The sequence below is a fragment of the Littorina saxatilis genome, linkage group LG8 (assembly GCF_037325665.1).
Source record: "Littorina saxatilis isolate snail1 linkage group LG8, US_GU_Lsax_2.0, whole genome shotgun sequence".
In the NCBI taxonomy this organism is placed as follows: domain Eukaryota; kingdom Metazoa; phylum Mollusca; class Gastropoda; order Littorinimorpha; family Littorinidae; genus Littorina; species Littorina saxatilis.
The window spans coordinates 23472525-23500020 of NC_090252.1; the positions used below are offsets into that span (position 1 = coordinate 23472525).

General features: G+C 41.9%; 1 protein-coding gene across 2 annotated transcripts in view; it reads right to left on the reverse strand.

Moving 5' to 3' along the window:
* The window catches only part of LOC138973086 (uncharacterized), a 57756-nt gene that overhangs the window by 15643 nt on the left and 14617 nt on the right, over positions 1-27496 (reverse strand). For both annotated transcript variants that reach the window (XM_070345743.1, XM_070345744.1), the window contains exons 4-10: positions 7953-8124; positions 7601-7710; positions 5396-5512; positions 4271-4452; positions 3274-3370; positions 2445-2628; positions 1854-1979 (exon numbers count right to left, since the gene is read on the reverse strand). In XM_070345743.1, the coding sequence (XP_070201844.1) occupies positions 1854-1979; positions 2445-2628; positions 3274-3370; positions 4271-4452; positions 5396-5512; positions 7601-7710; positions 7953-8124 (988 nt within the window). The remainder of the gene's footprint in view (positions 1-1853; positions 1980-2444; positions 2629-3273; positions 3371-4270; positions 4453-5395; positions 5513-7600; positions 7711-7952; positions 8125-27496) is intronic.

Consider the following 27496-nt stretch of genomic DNA (forward strand, 5'->3'; position numbering starts at 1 on the left):
AATTTTTGTAAGGACCGTCTCAGGAATGTATAGAACCTGTTCACCAAGTTTGGTGACGATCGGTCCGTTCATTCTTGAGATCTATATGCGAACACAAACACACAAACAAACACATCGACCGAATCCTATACACACCCCTATACCGGGGGTGTAATAACACGGTTTACGTCAAAAACTGTCTGTATCTCTCGGCTCAGTTTCAAATCTGTATCTCTAGGAATAGCGCATGAAATACTCAGGGTCGAAAGGAAGACGAAAATTTAGTATGACTGGCGCAAATGAGAATTTCAATTTGGATTCCCACCCAAAAGACAGCCGTGTTCAATATGAGTAAATCAGCGCTCAAATGTTTATTTCAAGGGTATCTCTAGGAATAGCGCATGAAATACTCAGGGTCGAAAGGAAGACGAAAATTCAGTATGACTGGCGCAAATGAGAATTTCAATTTGGATTCCCACCCAAAAGACAGCCGTGTTCAATATGAGTAAATCAGCGCTCAAACGTTTATTTCAAGGTATTCTTGGTGTGTGGTCATCTCATCACAACCTCCACCCTTAACTGTATAGCTTTTGGGGCGATGAGAGACAGTTGTCTCGTTAGACATTATCCCTTTAACCTTCCCCGTGCTTCCTGGGTCGGGGACGATCCAGAGCCTCACAAAAGTGTCTGTTTCTCTAAAACTATTGGGAGTTTTTGATTGAGACTTCATGTAAACTATAAACACCCTAGAACCTTTCCTATCGACCATTTTCTCAAAACAGCTCATTAAATAGTGCATCATCAAGCCAAAATGTCACACTTGTGTGGCATACCATGCTATTCAACTAACGGTACACTTGTTATCGTTGTCCCGTCCCGTTTCTTTTTTTTTATCTTTTTTTTTTGTTTTTATAAAAAAAAATTCTTGTCGATAAGTCTGTAAGCTATAAGACATTAAACAACAATAAACAAGTCGCGTAAGGCGAAAATACAACATTTAGTCAAGCTGTCGAACTCACAGAATGAAACTGAACGCAATGCAATTTTTCAGCAAGACCGTATACTCGTAGCATCGTCAGTCCACCGCTCGTGGCAAAGGCAGTGAAATTGACAAGAAGAGCGCTGAGAAGGATAGCACGCTTTTCTGTACCTCTCTTCGTTTTAACTTTCTGAGCGTGTTTTTAATCCAAACATATCATATCTATATGTTTTTGGAATCAGGAACCGACAAGGAATAAGATGAAAGTGTTTTTAAATTGATTTCAAAAATTTAATTGTGATCATAATTTTTATATTTTTAATTTTTAGAGCTTGTTTTTATCCAAATATAACATATTTATATGTTTTTGGAATAAAAAATGATGAAAAATAAGATGAACGTAAATTTGGATCGTTTTATAAAAACAAAAATTTTGTTTGCAATTTTCAGATTTTTAATGACCAAAGTCATTAATTAATTTTTAAGCCACCAAGCTGAAATACAATACCGAAGTCCGGACTTCGTCGAAGATTGCTTGGCCAAAATGTCAATCAATTTGATTGAAAAATGAGGGTGTGACAGTGCCGCTTCAACTTTTACAAAAAGCCGGATATGACGTCATCAAAGGTATTTATCGAAAAAAAGAAAAAAACATCCGGGTATATCATTACCAGGAACTCTCATATAAAATTTCATAAAGATCGGTCCAGTAGTTTGGTCTGAATCGCTCTACACACACACACGCACAGACACAGACACACACACTCATACACCACGACCCTCGTCTCGATTCCCCCTCTATGTTAAAACATTTAGTCAAAACTTGACTAAATGTAAAAATGAAAACAAATGTTCCGCTCTGTATTACAGCCTACAGATCGAGTGCCACACTTACCGGAATAATAGATTAAAGCCCCCGGAGGCTTGATGGAACTGGAAACAGCCAGGAATTTGCTGAACATTTTGCTTTTATACCGCAACTTACAGAGGTCCGATCGGCTCTTTTCGTGCACGTTGGTACCTGCAAAATATGGCCTGAAAATATGGGAGGCATGGCGTGGCCCGGTGGTTTTCACCGTGTAATTTCAGTCTCTCAGGTCGAAATAAAATATCATAGGAGTTAAATGAAATAGCTCTCACTCTCACCAGCAGTATCACCCCTAATATACACACACGCACGAAGGCACAAACGCAGGTAGGCAGGCACGAACGCACAGAGTACTAACAATTCACAAAGCGAAATTCTCCCCCTTCTCTCTCTTGTACCTGGTATCAACCCCCTCCCCCCCCCAACACACACACAAACACACACAAACACACAAACACACACACACAAACACACACACACACATCCACACACATACACACAAACACAAACACAAACACACACACACACACACAAACACACACACAAACACACACACACACACACACACACACAAACACATTCACCCCCACCCCCACCCCCTACTAACACAGTACTAACCATTCACAAAACGAAATTCTCCCCCTTCCGCCTCATGTCCCAGGCAGTCGCCAATCCAGTAGAGAAAGAGGTCATGACCTTTGCCCTCCATCGACACCGACAGTTGAGACGACTGCGCCCCGAGACTGCTTCGTATGCCATGGTCCAGCAAAGGCTTACCGTTCTTGCCGTCAATAATGTTCACCTGAAACAGACAGACATATTCATCAATTGGAAGAAGAACTTAGTATTGATAATATTTTGTGAGTGCGTTTTAAGAAACTGACAGTAAATTATTGCGTAAATACACTCTCACGCCGACATTATTTTTTTGAATGACTGTGTAGTCTCTGCTGACTTTCAAATTCAATTGTTTCATTTACAACTTCTGATATTCTATATATTTATATATATATTTGTTCTTAAATATCATTAGTTGTCCTTTTTCTTAAACAAGCTATGTACTTGATGGTTGTTGACTGCTCACCTGAACACAGTAAAAAAAACAAAAAACAGACAGATTTTCGTCCACACCGACAGGTTAACTTTCAAGAAAGTTTACGCGACTGCCGACGCCAAACTGCGGTCCCGTAAATCCCTTTATTATACGTTTTGTTTTCTTGTTCTTACTTCTGTATTTTTCAATTCATTTCTTCTTCTTTTTTGGATTACATCTTCACCTTTCGTTATTAGAAAATCCAGTTTTTTTGTGTAGTGTTATTTTAGTCTACCACCATGATGTAAACTGCAAATTTGTCATACAATATATGCTTAAGCTTGATCTCCTACCCCAAGCGATTGTTTTTTTGTATCATTACTGCGTTGATGTGATTAAAAAAACGAAACTCACTTCTGCGTGATAGTACACAGGGAAACCTGGCCCAAAAGAGAACTGAACCATGAAATCTGGAATGTCGTCGTCGTTGTAATAGCCTGCTCCCGGGGTGCTGGAACAAACAAGTTTAGGTTGTTTTCACTATGTGAGTGATTTACTGGTGGCAAAACAGACTTTACATAGACAGGCAGACAAACAAGATGAAATGTTCTGATACTCAGAGGCAGGCACGCGCTTACACATAGACACAGAGAGAGAGAGAGAGAGAGAGAGAGAGAGAGAGAGAGAGAGAGAGAGAGAGAGAGAGAGAGAGAGAGAGAGAGAGAGAGAGAGAGTGAGAGAGAGCGAGAGAGAGAGAGAGAGAGAGAGAGAGAGCGAGAGAGAGAGAGAGAGAGAGAGAGAGAGAGAGCGAGAGAGAGAGAGCGAGAGAGAGAGAGAGAAAAAAGAGAGAGAGAGAGAGAGCGAGAGAGAGAGAGAGAGAGAGAGAGAGAGAGAGAGAGAGAGAGAGAGAGAGAGAGAGATAGAGAGAGAGAGAACTTTGAACTTTATTTATTTATCGAGGGTAACAGAATAAGCAATGTATACATCCTTTTTTTTCATCCGGCCCTCGCCCATGGAGGGTAACTCGATTAATAACACGAAGAAATAGAAGTTAAGTTAATTACAATACAATTTATATAATTAACATGTGAACAAAATTAAAGACATTTCAAAATGCATTATGAAAATCAAACAATGATGAATATCATCACAGAATTATTTACTTGTTTCCAAGAGAAACAGCATGCAGAGTTCCTTGAAGGAAGTTTCACTAAATTGCATTTTAATTAAATCAGGAATGGAGTTCCACAATAAGGCGATAAGAGAGAGAGAGAGACAGACAGATAACTGATAATGACTGAAATGTTTCCAGTGTGTTGTTTTCTTGCTCAGAAAAGAGTTAAAATGATGTGTAAAAATAACACACATAAAAAAAACACTAAACAAAAACACGAATAAGTGAATCGCCAACCTGTAGGTCTCGGACATGGGAAAAGTCCAGTTCCATATGACGGAGTAGGTATTTCCGTCGATGGCCACGACGGTGGAGTTGAAAGGGTTGATGACAATGTCCACCACACCGTCACCGGTCAAATCCACCAACACAGGTGGGGTCTGGACCCCCTTGAAGTTGTCGGTATATATTGCGCGTGCCTGCACAGAACGAAAGGGTTAAACAATGGTTCATGTCCAACATGTCGTCAAAAATGGGGTCCGGGTAGCTCAATAGACGATTTTCGGAAATAACTTCGTTGGGATTCCATGGGTTGTGAAAAAGTGAATAAGTGGCTTTTCCTCTGACAAATATTTTGGCGGGAGATGCGAACTGCCAAATTGCACAAAGTTTCATTCTATTTGGCTGGCAACAGTAACGTTATGTGAAGTCATCTAGCTGTGGGGTAGTTGTGTGAATGTTTTGACTGGTATTCCGTGGGTACAGTTCTAAGCGCAGGGATTTGTTTTTATTTCTTATTTTTATTTTATGCAATTTATATCGCGCACATATTCAAGGCGCAGGGATTTATTTATGCCGTGTGAGATGGAATTTTCTTTACACAATACATCACGCATTCACATCGGCCAGCAGATCGCAGCCATTTCGGCGCATATCCTACTTTTCACGGCCTATTATTCCAAGTCACACGGGTATTTTGGTGGACATTTTTATCTCTGCCTATACAATTTTGCCAGGAAAGACCCTTTTGTCAATCGTGGGATCTTTAACGTGCACACCCCAATGTAGTGTACACATCTGTGACTAAACGACAAACCGTTGCTTCAATAGGACCAAACATAAATACATGTTGGTTTAAGGTCACCCAACCCGACCGACCCTATTTTTTCCCGCCGACCCTAACACTTTTTTTTTTCATTTCTCAAAAAAAATCACGAAACTTTTGGCACATTTTGCGAATCATACCGAGACTAAGGGAAGCACCTTCCTTTAAAATCGACAAAATTCAAATACATTATTATTATTATTATTTTTTTTTTAAAGCAGACCTACCGACCCTATATTTTTTGGTCACGTTACCCTAAACCAACATATTTTTTTGTTTGGCCTAGTGCTCCGAGGCGCACCAAATCTCCAACTCACCATCTCAATTTTGCCTTGCAGCAGGTGTTGGAGCGTGATGGCGTAGAGTGCACCTTTATGCGTCTCTCCTCCCGTTCCGAACAGCACAACTTTCGTGCCGTCCACTTGGAAGTAGACCTGGAGAGGCAAGCACACATGAATACACAAACAGACACAGACACACAGGGTAACAAAGAGACAGAGGCATAGACACAGACACACACAATCACATAGACACAGACACACACAATCACATAGACACAGACACACACAATCACATAGACACAGACACACACAATCACATAGACACAGACACACACAATCACATAGACACAGACACACACAATCACATAGACACAGACACACACACAATCACATAGACACAGACACACACAATCACATAGACACAGACACACACAATCACATAGACACAGACACAGACAGACAGACAGACAGACGGACACCCAGACAGACAGACAGACACACAGACACACACAATCACATAGACACACAATCACATAGACACAGACACACACAATCACATAGACACAGACACACACAATCACATAGACACAGACACACACAATCACATAGACACAGACACAGACAATCACATAGACACAGACACACACAATCACATAGACACAGACACACACAATCACATAGACACAGACATACACAATCACATAGACACAGACACACACACAATCACATAGACACAGACACACACACAATCACATAGACACAGACACACACAATCACATAGACACAGACACACACACAATCACATAGACACAGACACACACACAATCACATAGACACAGACACACACAATCACATAGACACAGACACACACAATCACATAGACACAGACATACACAATCACATAGACACAGACACACACAATCACATAGACACAGACACACACAATCACATAGACACAGACACACACAATCACATAGACACAGACACACACAATCACATAGACACAGACACACACAATCACATAGACACAGACACACACAATCACATAGACACAGACACACACAATCACATAGACACAGACACACACAATCACATAGACACAGACATACACAATCACATAGACACAGACACACACAATCACATAGACACAGACACACACAATCACATAGACACAGACATACACAATCACATAGACACAGACACACACAATCACATAGACACAGACACACACAATCACATAGACACAGACACACACAATCACATAGACACATAGACACAGACACAGACACAGACAGACAGACAGACAGACACCCAGACAGACTTACAGACAGACAGACACACACACACACACTCACACACACACACACACACACACACACACACACACACACACACACACACACACAAACGCACATGACTGAAATACCATCAACTAGCACTCTTTGAAAAGCGTTTAGTACAATCATCAATACAAGAATAAATGCATTCCTAGAAAGTGAACATTAATTAATAAAAGAACAAGCTGGTTTCAGGATAAAACCCAACAACAATAGAACAACAGATCAAATATGAATTCTTTGAGCTTTAAAATGAAAGAACGGCAGCATTGTCTGAATACATCGTTGACTTTCAAAAAGCATGACGTAAAATTGGACTAAATGTTAATACCAGAACAGTGCAATCAAGAGAGCATGGAGACCATCGTGACGAGAAGGCGGTGGAAATGGATTGGAAATGTCATGCGAAGAGAGCAGGACAGTATCACCAGGACTGCCCTTCACTGGAAACCAGGGGGAAAGCGGAAGAGAGGAAGACCCAAGGACACCTGGCGACGAACGGTGGAAGGAGAACTGAAAACCCTGAACCAAACGCGGGGTACCATTCAGAGACTAGCCCAGAACAGACAGGAGTGGAGGTCCTTCGTTGCTGCCCTACATACAGGGATGGCCAAATCGTGCGCCCGATCGCCAGGGGCGATTAAAAAATCCGCCGGGCTAGCAGAAACCGCCTGGCAACTCGCCCAGCTGGCCAGTGAAAATGTCAAATGCATCACTTTTGGTTGTAATATCGAGTTTCAAAGCCATATAAACACAGCAGATGCAGCAACTGAGGCATGTACCGGGCCAGCGAACTTTGTGGCAGGCTAGAAGTTACTAGCGAGTTAAAATTGTGAGATTTGGCCGTCCCTGTACATACCAAACGGCATAACGGGTAGTAAGTAAGTAAGAAGAATGACGTTACTTGTGGAGAGTAGTAGGACTCAGTTTTGCCGGGCACGGACATCCAGCGGATGATTTGGCCGGTAGCCCCGCTCACCAGGAGGATTCGACCCGCCTCTCGCGTCAGGCTGTCTGCAACAGTCACAGTTTATTTCAAAATGTGTGTGTGTGTGTGTGTGTGTGTGTGTGTGTGTGTGTGTGTGTGTGTGTGTGTGTGTGTGAATGTGTGTGTATGTGTGTGTGTGTGTTTGTCTGTCTGTGCGTGTGTGTGTGTATGTGTGAGTGTATGTGTGCGTGTGTGTGTTTGTCTGTCTGTGCGTGTGTGTGTATGTGTGTGTGTGGGTGTGTGGGGGTATATATCCCCTAGCACTCACAGGGCTTGGCAGTAGGGTCACCGCCTTGAATGGCCAGGATGTCGGGGACGTGATCGCCATCAATGTCGTCGATGTACTGCGGGGTGTAGAAGTTGCTCCGGCGTCTTTTGGCATCGCCGTTCTGGAACGTCCACAACAGCTTGCCTTCCTTGCCGCTCACCGCCTCGAATGTCTGCAAACCAGAGATACATTATTACAAAAGAGTAAAACAAATGACAAATTTGGAAGGAACATTTCATGAACGAATTTTAAAGACACCAAGCTGCAATCATATCCGGACTAGGTCTAGGACTAGATTGTGTGGTAAACATTTCAACCAATTGTTGAACATTTGTGACCGTGACAGTGCCGCCTCAACTTTAGAGAACGGACGAATATGACGTTATCAAAATGTCCTATCAAAAACCGGAGAAAAATAGCACAATAATGGTCTATTTTAAAGTTATTTCTAATATCGTCGTCGTCCTGAAATGTTGGTATAAATCGATTCTTTGCGAGTTTGATGTTTTTGTGCTTTAGACTAAATAAGTCATTCTCCATGAGACATAGGCTCCACAGCACGACGGACTTGACATTCTTTTCTCTGTCTATCCATACCAGGTACAAATATAAACACTATTTCATAATAAAATTAATCAGTTTTGACCTTCTGCTGAGAAGCTGTTTAAAATGAGTGACGCCAAAATTCCAGGCGACATCGATATGCTGACTGTTAAGTGTTAGCAAATGACAACAGACATGTCAAGAAAATGGATATCAAGCATTAGTCGTTACCTGAACGTTAAAACATTAGCGGGTCACCTGGAATCAGTCCTGATTAGTCACACACAACAAAACAAAAAATCCCTGCGCTTAGAACTGTACCCACGGAATACGCGCGATATAGGCCTCATATTGACTGACTGAAAAAGCCATATTAGGCACTGGAATGGTAATCAATTTGCGTACAGGCATAGGCACTGGAATGGTAATCAATTTGTGTACAGGCATAGGCACTGGCATGGTAATCAATTTGCGTACAGGCATGCACACCCCTTCCCGCGAGAACAGCCCGACTCATCGACTCTGATCTGGCTCGGCTTTCCCTTGGGGATCCCTGTACTACTTGGTCACATACCAACAATCAAAATTCTGACTACTTGCTGTGATGAGTTTGATATGGATACTCGTGAAACGTTTTTTGTGTTGTTGTTTGCAATTCTGTTCGTTAATTCCTGCGTTGATCTGTTTGTTTCTTTTTCTCTCTGTCACTTTACTCCCCTAATACCCTTCCCCGCTCCTCCCGCCTCTCTCCGCCCCTTCACTTCCCCGCTACCTCCCAGAAATATCCCACTGAGAGATGCCAATGATCCGGTGTCGGTGAAGAATAGCGCTTCTTATGTCCATCTGTCGATCGAACTTTGTTCTCTCTTTCTTCACTCGAAATAAGCCTTTTACTTCCCCTCCCCCCCCCCCTCACTCTCACGCTCTCTCTCTCTCTCTCACGCTCTCTCTCTCTTTACCTCTCTCTCTCTTTCTCTCTCTCTGTCTCATACACAAACACACACGCGCATGTATGCACGCACGCGCACATACACACACCAAACACACACACACACACACACACACACACACACACACACACACACACACACACATGCACCCTCCTGCTTTATTTTCCGATCCCCATCCCCCCTTCCCCCTCCCCCCTTCCCCCAAATAACTTTTTTTGGACAAAATCCTTCTCCCCCATGAAGCGATGTCTATGACTGTCCGGAACAATCAGAATCCCTATCATTTTTATATTTAGTCAAGTTTTGACTAAATATTTTAACATCGAGGGGGAATCGAAACGAGGGTCGTGGTGTATGTGCGTGTGTGTGTGTGTGTGTCTGTGTGTGTGTGTGTGTAGAGCGATTCAGACTAAACTACTGGACCGATCTTTATGAAATTTGACATGAGAGTTCCTGGGTATGAAATCCCCATAAATTTTTTTCATTTTTTTGATAAATGTCTTTGATGACGTCATATCCGGCTTTTCGTGAAAGTTGAGGCGGCACTGTCACGCCCTCATTTTTCAACCAAATTGGTTGAAATTTTGGTCAAGTAATCTTCGACGAAGCCCGGGGTTCGGTATTGCATTTCAGCTTGGTGGCTTAAAAATTAATTAATGACTTTGGTCATTAAAAATCTGAAAATTGTAAAAAAAAATAAAAATTTATAAAACGATCCCAATTTACGTTTATCTTATTCTCCATCATTTGCTGATTCCAAAAACATATAAATATGTTATATTCGGATTAAAAACAAGCTCTGAAAATTAAATATATAAAAATTATTATCAAAATTAAATTGTCCAAATCAATTTAAAAACACTTTCATCTTATTCCTTGTCGGCTCCTGATTCCAAAAACATATAGATATGATATGTTTGGATTAAAAACACGCTCAGAAAGTTAAAACAAAGAGAGGTACAGAAAAGCGTGCTATCCTTCTTAGCGCAACTACTACCCCGCTCTTCTTGTCAATTTCACTGCCTTTGCCATGAGCGGTGGACTGACGATGCTACGAGTATACGGTCTTGCTGAAAAATGGCAGCTACTTGACTAAATATTGTATTTTCGCCTTACGCGACTTGTTTTAGTTTTGTGTGTTCCCCAATTTGTTCTTATCAGCTTAATCAGAATCCCTATCGTATTCCTCCCCTCTCCCACCCCCCCCCCCCCCACTCATGCACCCGAACCCACATGCCACAACGCCCCCCCCCCCCCCTCCCCATGAAGTGATGTCGATGCCCAAGAACCTCAGGTCCCCGCTAAGAAATCCCAGACGACCGGCTTAGCGCAAACCCTTATTGATTGGGCGCTTTTAGGCGTGTGTATGGGGGTGAGACAGGTGAAAGGAGAGAGAGAGAGAGAGAGAGAGAGAGAGAGAGAGAGAGAGAGACAGAGAGAGAGACAGAAAGAGAGAGAGAGAGAGAACTCAGAACTCAGAATTTTTATTGTAAACCACACTGTTGTGTTTGTACAAGGGGGGAGTAGAGTTTCCATTTCAATGTATACTCTCTCAGAGACAAGTAAGAACAAGTGCATATACAGTGCTAAGGGTTGAAACATATCGATCGGAAATCATTTACACACATTCATTTTAGCCTAGCAGTTGCTGTCGATGCCTGAATGCATAAAATGTATACCGGGAGAGTGCCCACAACCTACTTTTGTTTTGTGTTAGTAGTATCTGCATTGACGAGTTTTCGAGTTGACCAATTTCAAAGACATTTCCCAAGTAAGTTTCTCTTATATCCGAGTATACTGGGCACTTAAAAAGAAAGTGGTGCTCGTTTTCGTGAGGGTATCTGCAAAGTGGGCAAACATGGGAACCGTTTGCAGAGTATCTCTGTTTGTTGCACATCAAGGGTGAAACCCCAAGTCTGAATTTTGTGAACACTTTTTGAATATATGGATTGTCTATTTGGTCAAGGTACCTTTCTCTTCCAAAGTCAGGTTTAAACAATTTGTATGTGTCATACCTCTCACTGTCTTCTAGCTTACTGTGCCAGTTCTGGGTAAAGCAGTCTTTTAGGCGTTGTTGAAAAGCCTTGATAAAGTGTTTTTCGTTGCCGACATAGCCGTACGTCCACACATGTCCAAACCCATTTTCACATAGGAGGTTCCTGACCCTAGCGGACCAATTGTCTGTCCCTCTGTCTGCCATGTTCCTCATCATCACATGGGCCATTTTGTACATATCTTGTGTTGGGGAGGCGATTTAGAGAGAGAGAGAGAGAGAGAGAGAGAGAGAGAGAGAGAGACAGACAGACAGACAGACAGACAGACAGACAGAAAGAGAGAGATCAGATCAAATCAAATCAAATCAAATCAACTTTGTCGAGGGTTGTGGCATAAGCAATACAACGAGCTTTTTTTCAACCAGCCCTCGCCCAGAGAGGGGACTAATCTAATCACATATTTACACGGACATTCACGTGGAAAAAAAGGTAGAGAAAAACAACAACATATGAATATTTACACATTACAGATTATACGCAAATATCAAGCGTCATATATGTAACGTAGTGAGAACAATGCTGAATAAACGTGCACGAGTAAATGTGTTATCAGAACTTAGAGTGTTTTTGTGTGGATATAATGAACACTGATGATGCGAGAGAGAGAGAGAGAGAGAGAGAGAGAGAGAGAGAGAGAGAGAGAGAGAGAGAGAGAGAGAGAGAGAGAGAGAGAGAGAAGGGGAGACAAGATACTGATAGGGAGACATATAGGGAGAGAGAGAGTGAAAGAGAGAGGGAGAGAGAAAGAAAGAGAGAGAGAGAGAGAGAGAGAGAGAAAGAAAGAGAGAGAGAGAAAGAGAGAGAGAGAAAAGCAATCTATTGGATTGCATTGCACTCCGTCTCAGCGTTCGGGTTTGGGCGGACCAAGCCTTACTTACTGTAAGTCTCGGTGATGACACCCCCCCACCACCACCGCGACCACCACCACAACCCCTTCGACCTTTCCTTCCCTCTTTTTATTTTTCTTCCGAAATCAATTTCCCACAAATGTATATATCTCTGGCGTAACTAGGAACTACACAAAAACACCACAATTTCCTCTTGGCCCTTTTCGGCGAAGTTTCCAATTTCCGCCCCATGAGAAACTGAGGCGAAAAGAGTACCCGATCAAGCCAATCGACGCAATGGCGTGTCGGATCACCGTGGCACGGTTCCTCATCAGCGATTTCGAACTGGACTGTTTTTGTTCTTCCGTACTCATGGTTTTCTCTTAGGGCATTAAGAGCACCTAAGGGTGCATGCTGGGTATTTTAGCGTTTTTATAACCCACCGAACTCTGCCATGGATCACAGGATATTTTCCGTGCGCACTTGGTCTTGTGCTTGCGTGTACACACGAAGGGGGATAAGGCACATAAGTTGACCTGCAAGATCGGAAAAATCGCCAACCTTGACCCACCAGACGCAACCAGGATTTGAACACTCAACTTTCCGCATAAGATGCCGGTGTAACACGAGAAAATTACTCCCACGAGATTTTTACTCCGGAGTAAACATTTCGTACGAAAAGCTTACTCCCTTTACGAAAAAAGCACTCCTCCATTGCACGAGAAAATTACTCCCCAAGACAGGTGAGTTCCGAGTAAACATTTCGTACACAAATGTTACTCCCCTGACGAATAAATAACGAATAAATTACTTCACCCCAACACGAGCAATTTAACTTCCCATGCCAGGTGTACGAAATTTTTACTCCCTTGTCCCCTGTTAGTCTTGGTGGTGGAAGGGGTGGAAGGAGGGTAGCGCGACATTCGTGTGCGCGAGATCACATCTTGGCATTATCCCTTCGCCCGCATCCCATTTTTGCGTACGAGATTTTTACTGGAAGTAAAAAAAATGGGGAGTAAAACTTTCGTGGAGGGGGTAATTTTTTCGTGCCTTGGGGAGTTCTTTTCTCGTACGAAAAGTGTACTCGGAGTAAGAATTTCGTACGAAATAATTATTTACTCCGAAGTAAATTTTTCGTGGAGTAAAAATTTCGTGCTACACCGGTGTCTTATCCACTTTGACCTTTCCACCCTTCTGTGTGTGTGTGGAGGGGGGGGGGGGGGAGGGGGAGGGGTGTTCTCGATGGAAGTAATGATTGTGTACGCGGAATATGGTTGGACTGGAGCGGTTTTGTAGGCTTATTTGCTTTTTATGTATGTAGAATATGTTTATATGTGTGGCTGAATAAGTTAAAAAAAATAAAAAATAAAAAATTAAAAATTAATAATGAAAAAATTTAAAAAATGTTTTTTAAATAAAAATAAAAAATCATAAAAACAGAATCGTAATTTAGCCAAAGAAAAATATTGAAATAACTTGCTAAAATAATATATCAGAATGGGGAACTTTCAGGTAGGAGGGTAGTATGTGCGCCTTGTTTGATCAATTCAAATCAAATCAAATCAAATCAAATCAAATTTTATTTTACGAGGGTTGTGGCATAAGCAATATAAACGAGCTTCTTTTCAACCAGCCCTCGCCCAGAGAGGGACTATTCTAATCTTAAATACATATATATACAAACGTAAATAAGAGAGAGAGAGAGAGAGAGAGAGAGAGAGAGAGAGAGAGAGAGAGAGAGAGAGAGAGAGAGAGAGAGAGAGAGAGAGAGAGAGAGAAGTCTTCTGCATCCCATTACATTGAGTGGGCTTTCTCCTCGTATGTAACAGGAGGGCCTTAAGGGGTTACTTGTGTGTTCAAATCGCGTGAAAGAAACATTACACATTTTGTGCACAGGTTCTGTTAAGCAATATGGACACATCTGTGCAAAGAAAAAAGGGGGTCGACGTATTAACTTTTTTTTAGAATTTTTTTACTGGGGGTTGTCAAGTACGATTTTGCGAAAAACACTGCGATTTTTAACATGATCCCAACTGACATATTTAGCTCTACAAATAATAAATGAGACATTAGTTTGTGTATATAAATGAATGGAGAGTATAACTTTATCATAAAACGGTACTTATCAACGTGCATTTTCAGAAAATGATCGAGGTTTATCGAGGGCGTACACATAAAATCATCACTCCTTTAGTAGTAAAAACGTATTTAAAAAAAATTCGCGTGAAAGAAACATTACACATTTTGTGCACAGGTTCCTCTAAGCAATATGGACACATCTGTGCAAAGAAAAAAGGGGGTCGACGTATTAATTTTTTTTTTAGAATTTTTTTACCGGGGGTTGTCAAGTACGATTTTGCGAAAAACACTGCGATTCTTAAGGGGTTACTTGTGTGTTCAAATCGCGTGAAGGAAACATTACACATTTTGTGCACAGGTTCCTCTAAGCAATATGGACACATCTGTGCAAAGAAAAAAAGAGGTTGACGTATTAACTTTTGTTTTAGAATTTTTTTACTGGGGGTTGTCAAGTACGATTTTGCGAAAAACACTGCGATTCTTAACATGATCCCGACTGACATATTTAGCTCTACAAATAATAAATGAAACATTAGTTTGTGTATATAAATGAATGGAGAGTATAACTTTATCATAAAACGGTACTTATCAACCTGCATTTTCAGAAAATGATCGAGGTTTCTCGAGGGCGTACACATAAAAGTATCACTCCTTTAGTAGTAAAAACGTATTTAAAAAAAATTCGCTCGACAGAAAACATAACTAAACTTGAACACAGCTAAGTTCACTGTATACATATACAATACCTGTAAACAAAATAAGTTGTTGCCTTATTGTCTGCTTCACAATTATTCCCGTACCAACCCCACCCCCATTATCTTGACTGACAAAAATGATAAAAAGAAATAATTTGGGAGCGCTGGACTTGTGATACATGAGTTTGAATCAGGGTGAAGGGTTGGGGGTCGGAACATTTGTGTGCAAAGTTTCATGAAGATCTGTCCAGTAAATTTCTATGAATCGCACACCACACACACACACACACACACACACACACACACACATATAATATATATGGCCTGGGGCGATTGTAGCTTCCCTTCTTCGTGTCCATCTCTCTCTCTCTCTCTCTCTCTCTCTCTCTCTCTCTCTCTCTCTCTCTCTCTCTCTCTCTCTTTGCGAATATGATTTTGAAGCGCATTACATAAAGTCGGTATCTGATATCTAAAGTCCTGATATTTTGGATGCGGAGGAATTTTTCCTGGTGATGATCTGAGGTAACGGAATTGTTCATGCATTCTGAGGGAATTTGACAGTGTGTGTGTGTGTGGGGGGGGGGGGGTTGGTGGTGTGGGGGGGGGGGGGGGGCTTTTGGTGTGGGGTAAATGATTAAAAACGCCTGCACCCTAACTATGAAAGCAGCCACACGCATACTCACAGAGACACAGAGGCACGCATGTTTGTGTGACGGTTTGCACGAATGACCATTGAAAATTAGTTTTTGATAAAAACAAGCGACATTTCCTTTGAGCACACAGGTGCTCAGCCAATGTGTATTGAAACTTGTTCAATTATCTCAAAATGTCATAACGTTTGGCAATATAATTATTTAACAACAACAAAAAGACTACCGGATTCCGTACATAAAAAAGTCAGGGGCTGTAACAACAATTCGCGGCATTGGACTGTGGGAGCACGGACCTACATTCTAATGGATGGCTGGCTTTGGATCTAGGTCACTTTAGTGGGAATATCGGTCAACTTTGAAACCTGAGGACCAGCCACTTCCGGTTCCCCTTTCAGAGTAATGAGATTGCTGGGGCCGTAGAATTTTTCATCCAGTTTTGTCCTTTTTTTCTCCAAAATTGATATTAGTCGGAAGAAACAAGCACACGTGTGACACGTGTGGTGGGGGTATTTCCCGGCGAGTTTTCAGTGTTGTTGTTGTTGCGAAGCGAAGCGGCTTCCCAGTGCGGAAGGCAGGCAGTTTGTGCATCAAACAGTGTTGTTGTGATGGATGGATGAGTGAGTGATGAGGGTGAATGAGTTAGTTAAACTGTGACTGAATATCTATTGATTTATTGATATTAAAGTGAACATTAGGGGGGGGGGTTCGAAATGCACCATTGTGCACTCGCCTTGATGTAAGGAACACTACTGCAGTCTCTAACAGCTTCAAAGTGGGTTAGACAGGCTCTTGATAAAGACTGAGGCAAAATGTGCCAAATCACACATTGTCTTGAAAGAAGGAAAAATCTTCATTTGTCACCTTTCTGCACTTTTTTGACTTTGAGTGCATAGCCACAATGGTCACAGACAAGATGCATCAAACAGATTTGAAAAAGACCCCAAACTGAACTTGTTATGACTATTTGTAACCCCTCTCACCTTTTTGACTTGGCCGTACCCAAGCAAAAAGGCAAAAAAATCATAACTAATTCCATGTTGATTTTTGGTGGGGTGGACCTATTGTTCCAGACTCGCCTTGATTAGAGCAACACTAGTGCAGTGTCCAACAGCTTTTAAAATTTGTTTTGACCTCTTGACAATGTACATGTCAACAATCCCTGACTATCCCTGACTGTTGTGTGGTGAGAAAAAAATCTTCATTTTTCCCCTTTCTCCACCTTTTTGAGTGTTAGTGCATAGCCACAATGGTCACAGAAAAGATGCAGCAAACAGATTTGAAAAAGACCCAAAAGTGAACTTGTTATGACTATTTCTAACCTTTCCTACCTTGTTCACTTGGCCGTACCCAAGCCAAAAAATCATAACTAATTCCATGTTCACTTTTTGGTGGGGTGGACCTATTGTTCCAGACTCGCCTTGATTAGAGCAACACTAGTGCAGTGTTCAACAGCTTTTAAAATTTGTTTTGACCTCTTGACAATGTACATGTAAACATGTAACCCTAATCCCTGACTGTTGTGCAGTGAGAAAAAATCTTCATTTCTCCCTTTTCTCCACTTATTTGTGTGTCAGTGCATAGCCACAATGGTCACAGAAAAGATGCATCAAACAGATTTGAAAAAGACCCAAAACTGAATTTGTTATGAATATTTCTCATCTTTTTTGGACTTAAAAAAATTTGTCCAAAAAACCACATTTCTTCATTTCCACCAACCACCCCCCCTCCCTCGTCAACTTTTGATCACACACACACACACACACACACACTTACTCTCACACACACACACACACACACACACACACACACATTGACACACACAAACACGCGCGCGCTTTCAAGCGCACACACAAATTGAGTGAGTCTTTGCCGGCTCGCCACTGCTTGTACTAAAACGCTGAAATCCACCTAACAATGAAAAATAGAAAAGAAAACACTTTTCTATAACGCAAGTCATGATTTACAGCTCAAAGCGATTTACAATTCCAACAAGAAAATTGGTTGATTAAAGTGTTATTTAGTATAAATATAATTTAAACTCTCTTTTTACTGTGCCTGTGGCTGGTGGGTACCACCAGTCACAACCCCTCGGTCTGCATGCTTTTATGGTGCATTTGTGTCTTAAATTGTGAGCTGATGTCAGGCATGTTTGACTGACCAGCAGTGGGCCGCTCACTTGGCTTTTTACCTGCGCCCGCGTCGCAGCAGCGCTCTTCACAAGCTCTTAGAATGGAATCCAGCGGAGATCCTTTTCGGTTCGACAAATGGTCTGCGCAGCTCCCCAGCACGGTGGCGGAGGAACTTTCTAAAGAGGGCTTTGACAGCAAACTAGCCCTCCTTCACGCCACCAAGGAGGACATTAATTCGCTCAAACTCAAACGCGGCCACCTTGTCGCTAAAATCAACATGGCCGAAGCAATGTTTTCATAAAAGCAGCGGTATTGTACGGGCACATGTTGAATTTGGGTTACATGTGTTGCAGAGTATTTGAAAATCCGTAGGCATAAAAACATGCAAAGCAGAGTGATAGGTCCCTGTTGTGAATATAGTCAAGTGGATAAATTGATTACTTATGTTTCACACAAGTTTTGCTGTTACAGCAGTCACTCTCATGAACGGCCGTTTGCGCAGCGTTCCATTGTTGTGGCAGCAGCCCTTGGTTGGTACGGGAACGGGACAAAGAACGGTTGTGTGGACTTTTGACACCGACAAACTGAAGAATGAACAGATCTATGAGGTAACCGTCTCAATGGTCCAGGCTCAGGAAACAAATAGTATATATGGCCTGGGGCGATTGTAGCTTCCCTTCTTCGTGTCCAGCTCTCTCTCTCTCCCTCTCTCTCTCTCTCTCTCTCTTTGCGAATATGATTTTGAAGCGCATTACATAAAGTCGGTATCTGATATCTAAAGTCCTGATATTTTGGATGCGGAGGAATTTTTCCTGGTGATGATCTGAGGTAACGGAATTGTTCATGCATTCTGAGGGAATTTGACAGGTATCGGGGTGTGTGTGTGTGTGTGTGTGTGTGGGGGGGGGCTTTTGGTGTGGGGTAAATGATTAAAACGCTTGCACCCTAACTATGAAAGCAGCCACACGCATACTCACAGAGGCACAGAGGCACGCATGTTTGTGTGACGGTTTGCACGAATGACCATTGAAAATTAGTTTTAATAAAAACAAGCGACATTTCCTTTGAGCACACAGGTGCTCAGCCAATGTGTATTGAAACTTTTTCAATTATCCCAAAATGTCATAACGTTTGGCAATATAATTATTTAACAACAACAAAAAGACTACCGGATTCCGTACATAAAAAAGTCAGGGGCTGTAACAACAATTCGCGGCATTCTAATGGATGGCTGGCTTTGGATCTAGGTCACTTTAGTGGGAATATCGGTCAACTTCGAAACCTGAGGACCAGCCACTTCCGGTTCCCCTTTCAGAGTAATGAGATTGCTGGGGCCGTAGAATTTTTCATCCAGTTTTGTCCTTTTTTTCTCCAAAATTGATATTAGTCGGAAGAAACAAGCACACGTGTGACACGTGTGGTGGGGGTATTTCCCGGCGAGTTTTCAGTGTTGTTGTTGTTATTGCGAAGCGAAGCGGCTTCCCAGGGCGGAAGGCAGTCAGTTTGTGCATCAAACAGTGTTGTTGTGATGGATGGATGAGTGAGTGATGAGGGTGAATGAGTTAGTTAAACTGTGACTGAATATCTATTGATTGATTGATATTAAAGTGAACATTAGGGGGGGGAGGGGTCGAAATGCACCATTGTGCACTCGCCTTGATGTAAGGAACACTACTGCAGTCTCCAACAGCTTCAAAGTGGGCTAGACAGGCTCTTGATAAAGACTGAGGCAAAATGTGCCAAATCACACATTGTCTTGAAAGAAGGAAAAATCTTCATTTGTCACCTTTCTGCACTTTTTTGACTTTGAGTGCATAGCCACAATGGTCACAGACAAGATGCATCAACCAGATTTGAAAAAGACCCCAAACTGAACTTGTTATGACTATTTGTAACCCCTCTCACCTTTTTGACTTGGCCGTACCCAAGCAAAAAGGCAAATAAAATCATAACTAATTCCATGTTGACTTTTTGGTGGGGTGGACCTATTGTTCCAGACTCGCCTTGATTAGAGCAACACTAGTGCAGTGTCCAACAGCTTTAAAAATTTGTTTTGACCTCTTGACAATGTACATGTCAACAATCCCTGACTATCCCTGACTGTTGTATAGTAAGAAAAAAATCTTCATTTTTCCCCTTTCTCCACCTTTTTGAGTCTCAGTGCATAGCCACAATGGTCACAGAAAAGATGCAGCAAACAGATTTGAAAAAGACCCAAAAGTGAACTTGTTATGACTATTTCTAACCTTTCCTACCTTGTTCACTTGGCCGTACCCAAGCCAAAAGACTAAAAAAAATCATAACTAATTCCATGTTCACTTTTTGGTGGGGTGGACCTATTGTTCCAGACTCGCCTTGATTAGAGCAACACTAGTGCAGTGTTCAACAGCTTTTAAAATTTGTTTTGACCTCTTGACAATGTACATATAAACATGTAACCCTAATCCCTGACTGTTGTGCAGTGAGAAAAAATCTTCATTTCTCCCTTTTCTCCACTTATTTGTGTGTCAGTGCATAGCCACAATGGTCACAGAAAAGATGCATCAAACAGATTTGAAAAAGACCCGAAACTGAATTTGTTATGAATATTTCTAATCTTTTTTGGACTTGGAAAAAAACAACACCCAAAATCTTCCTTTTTCCCTTCTTCAAAATTTGTCCCAAAAAAAACAACACCCAAAATCTTCATTTTCCCCCTTCTTCACTTTTTTGACTGTCAGTGCATAGCCAGAATGGTCACAGAAAAGATGCAGCAAACAGATTTTAAAAAGACCCCAAACTGAACTTGTTATGACTATTCACCTTTTTGACTTGGCCGTACCCAAGCAAAAAGGCAAAAAAAATCATAACTAATTCCATGTTGACTTTTTGGTGGGGTGAACCTATTGTTCCAGACTCGCCTTGATTAGAGCAACACTAGTGCAGTGTCCAACAGCTTTTAAAATTTGTTTTGACCTCTTGACAATGTACATGTCAACAATCCCTGAATATCCCTGACTTGTGTAGTAAGAAAAAATCTTCATTTTTCCCTTCTCCACTTTCTCTTTCATGAGGAAGGGATAATCACACATAGTACGCCAGTGAGGTTAGAATGGTGAGGTGGGGTCTGAGGCTGGTAAGGGATTTGGGGGTAGGACCGACGAGAGGGCACGGATTCGGCGGTTCGCCGTGTCGAGTCAACTTCATATAGATCTGTGTGCGATCAACAGCCCCAGCCGATCTGGATCTGTTCAAGTCAAAAGTAAAGTCAAGGATACGAAGAAGTTTACCGAAAAACATCGATCCCAAGGACTCATGTTGTAACTTTTCAAAGCAGTTACATTCAATCAAAGCTCTATCCACATTAAACCGAACGGGAATCGTCGAAGATCCACGCAACTTCACTGCAATGTCGAAAACGAACTCATAATGTCACCGCAGATCTATAGTTGGTTTTGGTTTTGTGTCGCAGCAAAGAAACGAAGCAAATCTCCGGCTTTTAGACTATTTCACACTAAAAAAACGTTCATTTAGCGGGTTATTAAAATATATTTCTTTGAGGTTGCAAGGCAATGGCATCGCTGAGATGTACTCCTTCGAACACACGACACAGGTTAGAAATTGACTTCATTTGGGCGCTTTTTACGGCCAAAACAGAGTGAGCTTTTTGACGGGTTTATGGAAAAATCACTTCGGGGGCAGGTCTAAAATCCTGTGTACAGTGCCAAATCATACATCATTCAAAAGAGCAAAGTATGTTCTTTATTCTAACATATGGGCAAGGGTAAGTCATAGATATAAATAGACAGTGTCTGTCTATTATATCTGTAGGCAAGTGTATTCCATTCCTTCGATAGTCTCGTCATCTACACTTGCGTGAACAATGCAATTTTGAGTCTGTTTTGCATAAAAGACCTGCGAGATTTGTAGAAGTCAAAACAACAACTTACAGTCCAGCCTCTCAACTTTCGTTCCATGCAATTTGTTTGTCTGTACGTATAGACTCAGAGACTGAGGGGTGCCCCGAAATGATTTGTAATCACAACATTCACAGACTTCAAATACGCCATTGTCATTGAAAACTCGTCCACGTGCGTTTTAGATATACTTGGGTGACTAAAACTGTCGTACCTACCAAAGGCCGCTTCGCGTAAGAAAATGACTACCAGAGTCGCAAGGCTCGGGATTTTTTTTACAAGAAATTTATATTTCGTTGTTCTAGTCCGAATGAATATGAAGATATGGCGAGTTGAAAACGCCGATTCTTTCGCCAGAAACACGTCTGTTTCCACACCGGAAAGAAGGAATGGACTGAGCTACTAGAAGCACGGCGCCGTGCGTACAATCGATCGAATGATGTTATTCACACAATACCATTTGGCGATCTCTAAAAAATCATTTAAAAACGAACTAGTTGACATGTAATGAAACTATTTACTGAAATCAAGAAGTATCTTAGTTCTAGCCGTGCATATGACACACCCTTTCGCGAAAGCACACTGAACCGTGCGTATACGCATTCGCACCCGCAAACCACCAACCCAGGCGGGTTATCCAGATCCAGATTCAGATCCAGATCCAAGGGAAGTAACTCAGTGAGTATAAACATGAGCAAGAACCGCAACCCGAACACACTCGTAACACCTTTGTTACGAGTGTGTTCGGGTTGCGGTTCTTGCTCATGTTTATACTCACTGAGTTACTCCGAACACACTCGTAACACCTGGTGTTACGAGTGTGTTCGGGTTGCGGTTCTTGCTCATGTTTATACTCACTGAGTTACTCCTCTTGGATCTGGATCTGGATCTGGATAAACCGCCTGGGTTGGTGGTTTGCGGGTGCGAATGCGTATACGCACGGTTCAGTGTGCTTTCGCGAAAGGGTGTGTCATATGCACGGCTAGAACTAAGATACTTCTTGATTTCAGTAAATAGTTTCATTACATGTCAACTAGTTCGTTTTTAAATGATTTTTTAGAGATCGCCAAGTGGTATTGTGTGAATAACATCATTCGATCGATTGTACGCACGGCGCCGTGCTTCTAGTAGCTCAGTCCATTCCTTCTTTCCGGTGTGGAAACAGACGTGTTTCTGGCGAAAGAATCGGCGTTTTCAACTCGCCATATCTTCATATTCATTCGGACTAGAACAACGAAATATAAATTTCTTGTAAAAAAAATCCCGAGCCTTGCGACTCTGGTAGTCATTTTCTTACGCGAAGCGGCCTTTGGTAGGTACGACAGTTTTAGTCACCCAAGTATATCTAAAACGCACGTGGACGAGTTTTCAATGGCGTATTTGAAGTCTGTGAATGTTGTGATTACAAATCATTTCGGGGCACCCCTCAGTCTCTGAGTCTATACGTACAGACAAACAAATTGCATGGAACGAAAGTTGAGAGGCTGGACTGTAAGTTGTTGTTTTGACTTCTACAAATCTCGCAGGTCTTTTATGCAAAACAGACTCAAAATTGCATTGTTCACGCAAGTGTAGATGACGAGACTATCGAAGGAATGGAATACACTTGCCTACAGATATAATAGACAGACACTGTTTATTTATATCTATGACTTACCCTAGCCCATATGTTAGAATAAAGAACATACTTTGCTCTTTTGAATGATGTATGATTTGGCACTGTACACAGGATTTTAGACCTGCCCCCGAAGTGATTTTTCCATAAACCCGTCAAAAAGCTCACTCTGTTTTGGCCGTAAAAAGCGCCCAAATGAAGTCAATTTCTAACCTGTGTCGTGTGTTCGAAGGAGTACATCTCAGCGATGCCATTGCCTTGCAACCTCAAAGAAATATATTTTAATAACCCGCTAAATGAACGTTTTTTTAGTGTGAAATAGTCTAAAAGCCGGAGATTTGCTTCGTTTCTTTGCTGCGACACAAAACCAAAACCAACTATAGATCTGCGGTGACATTATGAGTTCGTTTTCGACATTGCAGTGAAGTTGCGTGGATCTTCGACGATTCCCGTTCGGTTTAATGTGGATAGAGCTTTGATTGAATGTAACTGCTTTGAAAAGTTACAACATGAGTCCTTGGGATCGATGTTTTTCGGTAAACTTCTTCGTATCCTTGACTTTACTTTTGACTTGAACAGATCCAGATCGGCTGGGGCTGTTGATCGCACACAGATCTATATGAAGTTGACTCGACACGGCGAACCGCCGAATCCGTGCCCTCTCGTCGGTCCTACCCCCAAATCCCTTACCAGCCTCAGACCCCACCTCACCATTCTAACCTCACTGGCGTACTATGTGTGATTATCCCTTCCTCATGAAAGAGAAAGTGGAGAAGGGAAAAATGAAGATTTTTTCTTACTACACAAGTCAGGGATATTCAGGGATTGTTGACATGTACATTGTCAAGAGGTCAAAACAAATTTTAAAAGCTGTTGGACACTGCACTAGTGTTGCTCTAATCAAGGCGAGTCTGGAACAATAGGTTCACCCCACCAAAAAGTCAACATGGAATTAGTTATGATTTTTTTTGCCTTTTTGCTTGGGTACGGCCAAGTCAAAAAGGTGAATAGTCATAACAAGTTCAGTTTGGGGTCTTTTTCAAATCTGTTTGCTGCATCTTTTCTGTGACCATTCTGGCTATGCACTGACAGTCAAAAAAGTGAAGAAGGGGGAAAATGAAGATTTTGGGTGTTGTTTTTTTTGGGACAAATTTTGAAGAAGGGAAAAAGGAAGATTTTGGGTGTTGTTTTTTTCCAAGTCCAAAAAAGATTAGAAATATTCATAACAAATTCAGTTTCGGGTCTTTTTCAAATCTGTTTGATGCATCTTTTCTGTGACCATTGTGGCTATGCACTGACACACAAATAAGTGGAGAAAAGGGAGAAATGAAGATTTTTTCTCACTGCACAACAGTCAGGGATTAGGGTTACATGTTTATATGTACATTGTCAAGAGGTCAAAACAAATTTTAAAAGCTGTTGAACACTGCACTAGTGTTGCTCTAATCAAGGCGAGTCTGGAACAATAGGTCCACCCCACCAAAAAGTGAACATGGAATTAGTTATGATTTTTTTTAGTCTTTTGGCTTGGGTACGGCCAAGTGAACAAGGTAGGAAAGGTTAGAAATAGTCATAACAAGTTCACTTTTGGGTCTTTTTCAAATCTGTTTGCTGCATCTTTTCTGTGACCATTGTGGCTATGCACTGAGACTCAAAAAGGTGGAGAAAGGGGAAAAATGAAGATTTTTTTCTTACTATACAACAGTCAGGGATAGTCAGGGATTGTTGACATGTACATTGTCAAGAGGTCAAAACAAATTTTTAAAGCTGTTGGACACTGCACTAGTGTTGCTCTAATCAAGGCGAGTCTGGAACAATAGGTCCACCCCACCAAAAAGTCAACATGGAATTAGTTATGATTTTATTTGCCTTTTTGCTTGGGTACGGCCAAGTCAAAAAGGTGAGAGGGGTTACAAATAGTCATAACAAGTTCAGTTTGGGGTCTTTTTCAAATCTGGTTGATGCATCTTGTCTGTGACCATTGTGGCTATGCACTCAAAGTCAAAAAAGTGCAGAAAGGTGACAAATGAAGATTTTTCCTTCTTTCAAGACAATGTGTGATTTGGCACATTTTGCCTCAGTCTTTATCAAGAGCCTGTCTAGCCCACTTTGAAGCTGTTGGAGACTGCAGTAGTGTTCCTTACATCAAGGCGAGTGCACAATGGTGCATTTCGACCCCCCCCCCCCCCCCTAATGTTCACTTTAATATCAATCAATCAATAGATATTCAGTCACAGTTTAACTAACTCATTCACCCTCATCACTCACTCATCCATCCATCACAACAACACTGTTTGATGCACAAACTGACTGCCTTCCGCCCTGGGAAGCCGCTTCGCTTCGCAATAACAACAACAACACTGAAAACTCGCCGGGAAATACCCCCACCACACGTGTCACACGTGTGCTTGTTTCTTCCGACTAATATCAATTTTGGAGAAAAAAAGGACAAAACTGGATGAAAAATTCTACGGCCCCAGCAATCTCATTACTCTGAAAGGGGAACCGGAAGTGGCTGGTCCTCAGGTTTCGAAGTTGACCGATATTCCCACTAAAGTGACCTAGATCCAAAGCCAGCCATCCATTAGAATGCCGCGAATTGTTGTTACAGCCCCTGACTTTTTTATGTACGGAATCCGGTAGTCTTTTTGTTGTTGTTAAATAATTATATTGCCAAACGTTATGACATTTTGGGATAATTGAAAAAGTTTCAATACACATTGGCTGAGCACCTGTGTGCTCAAAGGAAATGTCGCTTGTTTTTATTAAAACTAATTTTCAATGGTCATTCGTGCAAAACGTCACACAAACATGCGTGCCTCTGTGCCTCTGTGAGTATGCGTGTGGCTGCTTTCATAGTTAGGGTGCAAGCGTTTTAATCATTTACCCCACACCAAAAGCCCCCCCACACACACACACACACACACACCCCGATACCTGTCAAATTCCCTCAGAATGCATGAACAATTCCGTTACCTCAGATCATCACCAGGAAAAATTCCTCCGCATCCAAAATATCAGGACTTTAGATATCAGATACCGACTTTATGTAATGCGCTTCAAAATCATATTCGCAAAGAGAGAGAGAGAGAGAGAGAGAGAGAGAGAGAGAGAGAGAGCTGGACACGAAGAAGGGAAGCTACAATCGCCCCAGGCCATATATACTATTTGTTTCCTGAGCCTGGACCATTGAGACGGTTACCTCATAGATCTGTTCATTCTTCAGTTTGTCGGTGTCAAAAGTCCACACAACCGTTCTTTGTCCCGTTCCCGTACCAACCAAGGGCTGCTGCCACAACAATGGAACGCTGCGCAAACGGCCGTTCATGAGAGTGACTGCTGTAACAGCAAAACTTGTGTGAAACATAAGTAATCAATTTATCCACTTGACTATATTCACAACAGGGACCTATCACTCTGCTTTGCATGTTTTTATGCCTACGGATTTTCAAATACTCTGCAACACATGTAACCCAAATTCAACATGTGCCCGTACAATACCGCTGCTTTTATGAAAACATTGCTTCGGCCATGTTGATTTTAGCGACAAGGTGGCCGCGTTTGAGTTTGAGCGAATTAATGTCCTCCTTGGTGGCGTGAAGGAGGGCTAGTTTGCTGTCAAAGCCCTCTTTAGAAAGTTCCTCCGCCACCGTGCTGGGGAGCTGCGCAGACCATTTGTCGAACCGAAAAGGATCTCCGCTGGATTCCATTCTAAGAGCTTGTGAAGAGCGCTGCTGCGACGCGGGCGCAGGTAAAAAGCCAAGTGAGCGGCCCACTGCTGGTCAGTCAAACATGCCTGACATCAGCTCACAATTTAAGACACAAATGCACCATAAAAGCATGCAGACCGAGGGGTTGTGACTGGTGGTACCCACCAGCCACAGGCACAGTAAAAAGAGAGTTTAAATTATATTTATACTAAATAACACTTTAATCAACCAATTTTCTTGTTGGAATTGTAAATCGCTTTGAGCTGTAAATCATGACTTGCGTTATAGAAAAGTGTTTTCTTTTCTATTTTTCATTGTTAGGTGGATTTCAGCGTTTTAGTACAAGCAGTGGCGAGCCGGCAAAGACTCACTCAATTTGTGTGTGCGCTTGAA